The 10,776-nt window shown below is 33.7% G+C and overlaps 2 protein-coding genes across 6 annotated transcripts in view; both read left to right on the top strand.

Annotated features, from left to right (window-relative positions):
• Positions 1-10,776, top strand: part of LOC124353198 (ETS-like protein pointed) — a 357,362-nt gene that overhangs the window by 43,955 nt on the left and 302,631 nt on the right. The gene's annotated exons all lie outside the window — the stretch shown is intronic.
• The window catches only part of LOC124353195 (DNA polymerase epsilon catalytic subunit 1-like), a 68,844-nt gene continuing 63,568 nt past the window's right edge, over positions 5,501-10,776 (top strand). The window contains 3 exon segments of the mRNA XM_046803075.1: positions 5,501-5,759; positions 8,258-8,365; positions 9,814-9,937. Coding sequence (XP_046659031.1) covers positions 8,295-8,365; positions 9,814-9,937 — 195 coding nt within the window. The 5' untranslated portion in view covers positions 5,501-5,759; positions 8,258-8,294.

Below are 10,776 nucleotides of genomic sequence, written 5' to 3'. Positions count from 1 at the left end.
TGCAAGAATTTTACAGTAATTTTTATCTTGTCAATATCATAGTCCAAGTTCAAAAATAACATAAGGTTGCTTTAACTAGCAAAGATTCCATTACTAGCCATAATGCACAAAAAGTGCTGTAAATATTGAAATTACATAGAGGAGATGGAAGCAAAAGACAATATTGTGTTCTGAAACTGATGGAAATCTGGCTTCTCAATCACATTGCATCTCCAATGTTCATTTCTTGTCAATATAACAAGGTGACAATAAATAATAAACACATTCTCTCAGGTCTGACCACACATAAACTCTGATCGAGTTTCTACCCAGAATACAACATTTTAGTAAGCCAAGATAGGCTGTCTACACTGTTGTAATCTCTTGTAAATAAAATCTAATTCATAAAATCATTCATGTTCTTAAATCATTTCAAAAATATTTGAAATCAAACCATACTGAAACATTAAAAAAAATTAAGTAAATTTATATGGGTTATTGACATAATAATGTAATTTATTTGAAATATAGTTTCAACTTATTTACTTTAATATATTTTACAGCATAGATGTATGAAAATTATTCAAAGGCTCAGACTTATTTTTAATTATTAAACCACGAATTGAAATAAAGGTACTAAGCCATCAACTACTAGATTTCCTTGGAGGATTTTTATCCTCTTAAATGTATACTGGCCTTGTCCAGTGCATGTCAGAGGACAGAACAGACCCTCGTGTCACAAAGGTGTTTCAGTTTTTTTTGTAAACTTTCAGCCTCAGGCAGAGACAACACTGGGATCTCTCCATACATTCACTTCACCTGTTACTCACCTCCTCACACTTAAAACAGAGGTCTTCATATCTTCTGTCGGGCCCTCCGCCGAGAATGGCCGAAATCAAAACACCGGAAGCACTTCCATCATCAGACGGATCCTGCCGACTTTCATCCGGGCCGTTACCAAAAGCCTGCTGGCTGCACGCTTTGTTAGGTGCACTAAAGCCAGTCTCTGCTCCCGCCTACTAAACTGGGTCACGGAGACATTCACGCCCCCCGCGACTATTCCTAGATCTTGGGTAATTGCGCCCTTGATCTTGATCGTGGAGAGACTTTCGGATTTCTAAGGATACCAACGGCTCGAACCTTCGAACGGTTCCGCTCGCCCCAATCGCATCCTTCAGTTAGTGCAAAACTGAAGAGGTCACGGTTTGTGGTTCCATCGCCTAGTTCTAACAAGACTTCCGGTTCTCATCTGCCTGATGCCCCTAATCTTAGTGCCCAAGTAATGAGCTTTAACTGTCCCCTGAATATCCATAGCAGGTCCGCATAAGTCCTGTTGTTAGTGGGCTCTCTTTCTTGGTGGTGTAATCTTGGGCGGCATGGCAGATTAGCAGATAATAGCTCAATTCAGCTTTCTCCCCTTTAGCAGCTATAGTAACCCAGTGTCACATAGGTACTATCTTCTTAGGGGCGACATTATTATTCCGCTCTTGTACTTTTGGTTTGACTCCCAGTGGATTCCACCCTCAGGGGAACGAGCAATCAAGCCACTCTTCTTGAAGCGTTTAGCCTTGTATTAGCCTGTTAAAACTATTTTTGTAGTGTCCATAATATTTTACCAGCGCTTCGTGGAACAAGAGGCATGACGGAGTAACCAGGAACGGGTGTACCTTCGGACACAAGTCCTACCCCAGTTCCCTGAAGCCCAGTCTCAGTTTTTCCCGTCCCGGAATACACGGACGGACAGGGGCTCACCTGTGGCAACGCAGAGTCCGCCCTCTGCGTCCATGTCGCACTACCTGATCAAGGACCGAAGTGGCTGACTTCTGACCTCTGGTGAAGCGACCCATTACACAGCTCAGAACGAATTACACAACCCACCGCCAGAAGACGTCCAAGGCTTTTCCCCGGACGTTGGAGATTCCCAATTCTATTCTCTACGGTGCCGATCAATCTTCAACCTCCTCTAGTAAGAAAAAGATATAGAAAAAACTAAAGAGGATAAGTGAAGAGATAAAGAGGGGCTGGTAGATAGAAGAGAGAGATAAGGAAAACAGGAAGTGAGAAGACCACTGAATGTTCAGTGTCGGAAACACAAAAGATTAGCCAAGTGTGGTCAGTAAAGTACAAAGGTGTGGGATCTCATTTGGAAAGGAAACAAAATAAGATGCCATTGAAGGAGCATGTCACAAGTAAGTAGTAGTAATGACATACTTTGGCTCGGCTAACCTCCTGTTCGCTGTCCACCTACTCATAAAAATGTGAGCCCCTGGGAGAGTACTAAAAGTTTAGAAGGATTCTCCTTGTACAAGACAAAATCTTTTAATTAAAAAAACCCTTAGATCATAATATTTATTTTTGATCTAGTAATTTTTAGACAAATTTTTTCTGTAGATGGAGCTTGTATTGGTTACTGTTGACTTACATTAAAAACATAAAACCAATATTTAATACTTTTATTTTTTGTGAGGCCTTTCAATAGCGAGGCTATCTTCTTCAGACACATCACAAAAGTACAAAAAAATAAAAGTATTAAATATTGGTTTTGTTTTTAATGTAAGTTAATATTTTATCTGTTATAATTATTATAGGTATTATATTTTATAATTATTGTTTCGTAGTGCAAATTATAACGTTTCGAGTGGAAAAAATTTTAGCTTAAGGTGCAATATCTTCTTATAGCTGTTACAGTTACATAATTAAAGATGGTGTATTGATAAATTGTTCTACTGTATATATCAGTACTGATTTATTTGCTTATTGAATGGCTTATGAAAAGACGTTTTATCCAATACATACTTTTGTTGTTTCGTGAAACCGAATTTCCGTAACATTGTGGTTACATACTATCTAGCAGCAAACAAAAGAAACAGTTATTATAAATATATTACAAAACTGTACTAAACAAGATGAGTAAACTTTTCAAATTTTGAAAAACCTCATTTTAGAATTAATTCGTCATAATTGAGTACACTTCCAGAAGGTGCAAATGGATGCAACTCTAGACCAATGATTTAGCACTATAGCGCTCTTTATGAACCGGCTACTCAGCACTAGCCTTACGCATAAAACATTTCTGCTAAACAATCCTCATATGTATGAAAGGACTACTTTCGTTTAATGTAAACCCTCAAACTAAACAAACATTTATTTATTAAAGGGATTCATTGGTTTCTAGAATCAAAAAATGAACACAAAATTCATCATCAGTTTGTTATTCGAACGCTTTAAACGTGAACATAACCTAAGCAACATATGGTATTAGGAACGAAATCTTGTTTAATATATGTGACATTTAGATGACAAGAAGTATTCACATAGTTTAACCCGGGCTGTTATTTTCTGTTTGCTAAACAAATCTCAAGAAATTAGAAGACGTAAGTGTAAAAGGTAGAGTTTTAATGTAGATGTTAATTACGGGGTATAACTTGGATCTGCATCAAATCCATACGATTTTCCTCTCACAGCGCCTGGCCACAACGTTGGTCATGGCTGTTCTCTGTCTCAGGTCGGTCAGGTTGTTGATTTATGACCATGTCCTGTCCGTCAGGTCAGCGGGCCAAACCTAGTGGCCCTCGCTGTTTTGCTGTTTAGTTTGCCAGCCCACTAAGTGTGGCTTACAGTGTTGCGCAGTTATAAAATTCAATCTTTATCCAGTTGTGGTTGGAAAATCTCTCGGGCCAAATAAGTAACTAAATTAATATTTCTCTATTTGCAGCACATACAATATTAAACATCGTTCAGAAATGTTTTATCCCACTGTTAGTGTATGGTTATATACAAAGCATGTGCCAGTAAATATTTGTTCAAGCACTAAAACAAATAATAAAGTTAAAATTGTAAAAAACGCACAGGGAACAATGGAAAAAAGTTGAAATGTCTATATATTGTAATCTAGGATATTATATATGTAAATAAAAGGTAATAAAACACTAAACGTAAGATATTTATTACTTTTCCTTGCTTGTGATCGGCTGGCCTCAGTCAACTGTTCGAAGTTCAGGGTATGAGATAACGAAATCCTTTAAACGTAAAACAGTATACGTAACAGTTCGCTATCCTCATCACTACTGAAGACGCTGTCTCAGAATAATACGTTTTCATAAGTAAATGAAACAGGATTATTCAAATTACAACAATGAATGTTGAAGACAAAGGTAAGTAATAATAGTTACAAATATATAGAATAAATCTATCGTGAACAATAGATAAAACGAGTTTCATTATATAGACCAAACATTTTACCAACACACGTTGCTTAGAGGCAATTAAACTTTGAGTATGCTTTTTTAAACATAAAATATAATTTTGTAATGGTTTTATTACATATTTTTACTCTCATTCCTCTACAGTTCGACATGGAATTTATCTGCTTCTGTTTGCGTCTTTACTAATTAGACACCTATTGTTTCTGATTCTGAACCATTAATCAAGAATTCCAATATACCTTGTGGAATTTGTTCAATAGAACACCGGAAAATCCATTTACCACGCAATACATACAGTTTTAAAGGTATAAGAATGATCAAGCAAACTTCCCGAAGATTTACTAGTCTTTTTTAACATGGACAACTGGTGGAAAAGTGTGGGTAGAAGCGGCACCGTTTAGAATTAAAGTTCTCCTTTAACTTATGGTTGTAGCAGGAAGTACCATTCCCAGGAACACTTGCAGCAGCTATGAAAAAAGCCTCTAGTCAACCTCGAGGAAAGTCTCAAAAATATTTTGAACAATGTTGTTCTAAAACTAAGAAAAGGCGCAAGGCAGAAATCCTTTCATGATGCTATTTTGCTATTATTGGCATTAAAACGCCAACACAATGTTATTCGCACTTGAATTAAATTTCCTTACTTTTACACTTACAAATAACGGCCCTTTAAGTTAGTAAAGACCGATCTACTCAAAAGTAGCTGGTAAATTGGACTGTACTTCCAACAATGCAATTTAACAGCTAACCTGTAGGTTTTGTCCAAAGGACTACACTATGAAACCCTCAAATTATCTGTAAGTAAGAATTACCGGTTACAGTTTTTTCTACAAATCACAAAGAAAAAAAGGACAGTAGCCTTACACGCTATTCACCATAACAAAAGCTTTGAGGATTGCTATGAACTCAAAGCAAAATTAAACATTGTGATAATAGGTCGTGAAATGCTTTGAATCTAAGAAATTGGTACCTCAACTCATATTAAAATCTACACAATAATATAGACATAACATTCACTAAATCATTGCATTCAACTTGAATTCTTAGATTCTTATCTAGCAAATATACTTGATGAATGCAGCCGTGCTATTACATGAACTAACTAAATAAAGTTATTGGCTGCATGAATTAAAAATGAAATTAATGACATATAAATTTAGTTAATAATTTATATGTAATTTTATAATTTATAAAATAGTTATTAATAATTAATTACTAAAAATAAACTGTATAATCTGTGTATGTTACAAAACAGCTGGTACTAAAAACAGACACAGCTGACTAACCCACTTTTCGCGGGAAAAGAGAGGAACACAACACAAAATTTAGAATAAACCCATAACATTTCTAACAGTTACTTTTGGTGTGGTTAATTATTTATAGATTTATTCTTTTAAGTTGATATCTGTGTGAATTGTTTTAATGTGTTGGTGTGAGAGATTTGTAACCTGGCATTGGTTATAACGTAGCAACTTTTATTAATTATGTGTAATGAAGCAACATTAGATGATTAGTAATGATTAGACTACAAATGGCTGTTCAGAACTAGTGTTTGATTGCTTTTTTCTCTCGAACCAGGTATCTAATATAGAAATAATAATTAATAAACTTTAGTGGCATAGTAACAGTTAACACGTTATTCAAATGGATTAGTTTTATACAAATTAGGTCTATATTACTTAACTTAATTAGTTGCTTTTATTCTAGACCTACAAAGCAATATTTCTTTTAAGCCTGTTCCGTAGTGATGGATCAAGGTAGGCTATTTTGTGTTTGATTATTTTCTAATTGGGGTTTTCAGTTTCTTGCAAAAAGTGCAGCAAACAAATTTTAGATTAATCTCATTTTTAGTCTAGATGACATTTTGATCATTTAACCTAAATACAGGGTTGCAATGAAGAAGGGTTGGAATGCGGCCACCACCACAATCGTATCAGGCTACCAAATTATCAGTTAGAAATAGGTTACCTAAACTATTGAACACAAAAAATTATAATGTATTACTATAATGTAATATAATATAATGTTTACAATTAATTATTGCCAGCCCTTTTTTCAATATATTAAATAAAAACATTGCTCCAAATGAATTAAAAGTTAAATGATTTGTATGGTACTTGAGTAATGGCGGGTAGGGTACGATAAGCGGACCCGGTTTTTTATATCGAAATTGGCAAACGATATTACTTAATCATAACCATCGATATAACCAATCGATACTGATTAATTATTTTGAACAATTAACTTAAATAATCTATATCAACAGCTGTAAACACTTTCAAATAATACTTGTAATGTAATATTTCAATTTTATATAAGTAGCCTAATATTTGATTATTAAAAATGGCAGTACATTTTAGAAAACTACATGACAATGCTTTGAAAGATGATAAGACATGTTTTTCGTGACTTCAACATGTTGGACTCTTACCGAAAAACGTATGTGAAATTTGTGGGAAAGTAATAATTTGTTTCATCACTGTAAATATTAAATTCATATTTTAATTAAAATATGAGATTGCTACTGAGGACTATAGATACTTTTATATCGATTGATAGTCTAGGATTTGAGATGCGAATATTAGGTATCGATGATTACATTCTTCGATATAAAAAACCGGGTCTGCTTATTGTACCCTACCTGTAATAGCCACAGGTATAATTCGGTATTATTCGGCCATTTTTTTCGAATGTATCGATCGTTTCTATAAAATTAATAATTTGATATTACAATTTATTTGACTCAACATATGACTTCAGCGTATTGATAAATTATTATAATTCTAACGTAAACAATAAACAACAAGTAATATTCATTTTTTGGAGATTTCAAAAATGGCGATAAATATGAGAATGAAAATTCTTGGTGAGCGGTCATAGAAATTGAGGAGTGAAATACCTGCAGACTGTCTTTCCAACTGTTTGTACCGCAGAGAAGTGCACCTGTCAGGTAAGAATCCTTTCCTCCATTTCATAAAAGTGGTTGCTCACAGCTATCCAGCTCACAGGTTGTCTACAAGCTGTAAGTATTGTAAAGTAGCCTATCTCTAAAATATGATCCAAGTTAAAGTTGGTTTTGTTATTTTTAATGCTACTGTTAAGTTACCTATTTTTTGTTGTAATGTGTTATTGGTGTTGTTAATGTATAATAATTCTTGTTGTACGATTATCATATAATATCGAAGTTGGGTAATATACTGATTCGTTCGATAATGACGATCGAATAACAAGTGTGGGCCGCTTATTACAGTCTCACCCACATCGGCTCTGAGATATCTTTTTATTCATTATTAAATTATTATTTTTTAGACATGAAACAGCTGAACTCTACTGTAATTTGAAATAGGTAGCTATAACTTAATTCGGTTCAACATCTTGATTTCGGTACCTAAAATAATCATGAATATCAGTGATCTGATTGTGATGGTGGCCGTTTTTTATACTCCAGCCTAAAAGAAAATTAATATTATCAATGTAACTTCATATATTTCTTTGAAGTCCACCAAAACGTATTTCAAGTTTTATTTCTATGTTGCTTACCTATAAAATAGCTGATAAAGGAAATTTAATGTATCAACACTGTCAATAAATAAGTAACATGGATTAGATGAAGTTTATTAACAAATATTGACTGCAGCAAATACGTTACTGTGTCAGGCTTTTGAACAAAATAAATATCACTCAGTACATATACTATCAGTGAGTGTATTAATAAATTGCCTGCATCTGCTTGACAAGATCGTACTAAGAAATTTATTTTTATTTATATACGTAGAAGGATTTAACAGATGATGACACACACAACACAAAATGATTAATTCACCTCATATTGATTGGTTTTTAATTTTTGTGTATGCTTAACCTTTTAACACCTGAAGAAGAAAATCCTCAAAATGTATAGCTATTATATTTTTTTTTAATTTATAAAAAATCAAGATCATTTTACCACAGCTGACATAACGTATATGCTAAGTAATGAAATTTGATTTAATGAAGATCACCCCTATTCATGTTGGTGCCAGTATCATTAGACACAGTACAAACAATGTGTTCACTGATTTAATTTTGTTTTCCAGATTTTCAGCCTAGAATTCAGTGTATATTCGAGTAACAATGGTTCTCCAAAATAGTGGTCGTTTCAAAGTAGACAAAGGGGAGGGATCAAATGCTTCTTCGTTCATCAGGTAAAGTATATATTTTGTATAGTTTGTATTGATATCAATGTATAATTTAGTCTTTTGTATTAACATAAGCAGATTGAGAGCTATGCTAAGGCTAAATTAAAAAACATTTTAATTGAAATGACTGGCCAACAAAGTTCCCATCTTTATTTATAACTTTATACATTAAAGTAATTAAAATTCATGAATAGCGAACCTAAATATTAGGTTTTATCAAAGGTGAACATAAATGCTTTAGAATTTAGCGTTTACACATCTGTTTTTGGACATCCAAACCATAGGCATAATGAGATACAATCTAAAGCATAAAAACAATATCTAATCAGCAATGTTGCGAAAGTACTTCCACAGGCTGTCGATGAGATCACCGTGGGAAGTAATACTTAAGTCACTGAATTTCTATAAGAAAGGTACATTTATTACATTGTGGACCAGTGTGGTAGTGGAATAGATATTACGAGTTTTAGACCTGGGCCCAAGGTATAAAGAGACGGTCAAACTTTATCTAGCTATTACATTTCTACAACTCAGTCGTTTTCTAACTTTTTTCAAAGCCTTTACAGAGACAGTACCAGATATCAAATTATTGCACCAAAAGTTTCTTCAGGGACTAATAGTATCATTAATGGCACTGTAGAGTTTTACAAAGTTATGGTTAAAGTTGTGAACCGAGTTCTCGTCTGTCTCAACAATCAATAAGAGGTTTCCAGATATCCAGGTAAAATTAAAAGTAAGGAGCAGCAACCTAACAGATTTAGAAAAATGTATGACATTAATATTATAGGTAAATATTAACAGTGGAAAAGATTTCTTAAAAAAACCCATTTCTTTTTTAAACTTTGGCATTTGTGTGTTGTTGTTGCCCAATTAAAAATTGAAACTTTCCTTAAAGAAAAAAATCCAGCTTTTCAAAACTTTTCATCGGGTATTTCATCTGTTGCTGTTATCACATTGAAAATAAAAGCTAGCTGATGCAACTCTCGTTACTTATCAGTAGCAATAAAATTGTTTTGACTTCTGTGACTGAATTTGGTTTTCTGCATTGAGTTCAAAATTTTAATTGTTTATTGACAAGGTTATAGTACTGTGTGAACTCTACTGGATACTTAATTAAGTCCCTGAATTTCTGTAAGAAAGGTAAATTCAATAAATTGTGGACCAGTGTGATAATGGAATATATATTATATCTGTGTCCAAGATCCAAAAACTGTGTACAAAAACCCTATCAGATAATCATTTAGTTTTTAAATTTAGTTTTTTATAATAAATTCAGTCAGTCAGCCATTAAACTTGAAATTAATATGGAAGCTGAGGGGCTTTTTTTGTTATCTAACGTGTGAAAGAGATGTTGTTTCAGGACATTAAGAAACTGATTCAAGCTAAGCTGTCAAAAATATGTTTGAACATTTAATTAATGTGTACCTTTTTTGAGAATGTGTGTTTGATTTTAGAGAAGACTCATCTGAAGTTCGCATAAAGCAGTCGCTAGAAAATGATTCCATTGATTCAAAATACGGGTTTGACCGAGTTAAAGATTATCAGGAAAGGACAGGATTTCTCATCAATATGCACAGTGTAAGTTGTTCATTTTCACTCTTTCATATAATAAATCAATTAGAATATAAAAATACCTAATACTGACACAGTATAATTTAATATAACTAGCCATTTACAGTCATTCCATAGAATGTCTTTGTCAACTAGGGCCCAGAAGGTTATATGATAATTAATTGAAACCGATAGAAGTATTGAAGAACCTGACAGGATGTGATGAAAAGGTCTATCACACAGACAGACCTTTTACCTTATGAAAATCACAAGACCTCTTCCTTGGACGTAGAGAAACCTATATACCGATGTTCAAGGCTTTAAGACCTTTCTATCAAGAGTTATCTCATAAGTTGACAAGATTGGACCGCCTTTTGTCTTTTTTACCGTAAAGTCAATAGTGGTTTTGATTCTGCCAAGAGGAGCCCATGCACCAAGTTTCAAATCTCTAGGACATTTCTATCAAAACTTACAGATGGATGGATAATGACATGATTTTAAGAAAGCCCTCTCAGGCTCTTAATAACTGTCTAGCTAAGCCAGGCAATGGATGAAATGAATAAATTAGGTAGTTGTCAATAACTAAAAAATACTCCTTTTCTAAATTTGTTTTGTAACAAAAAGCCACCTTATGGTAGCAAGTCGTAGGTAAATTTAAGTGTATTCTGGAAAAGTTGTTTTTGACCCCACCTCGCGCGGATATTTTACGATATTCGAGGGTTTCTATGATGGTTTCGTGTAGCAGAGATATGGAGATTTGTGGAAATATCTCCGAAAGTTTATTCTCAGTCAATCTATGATCGTTACAGAGCGCATTTTCAATTTTTTTCCAGGATTTCAGTCACAACTGAGGGTCTTCCGCTCCT

Source organism: Homalodisca vitripennis, chromosome 1, assembly GCF_021130785.1.
Source record: "Homalodisca vitripennis isolate AUS2020 chromosome 1, UT_GWSS_2.1, whole genome shotgun sequence".
NCBI lineage: Eukaryota > Metazoa > Arthropoda > Insecta > Hemiptera > Cicadellidae > Homalodisca > Homalodisca vitripennis.
The sequence above is the reverse complement of the archived record's forward strand: the minus strand, read 5'-3'. Positions and strand labels throughout refer to the sequence as shown.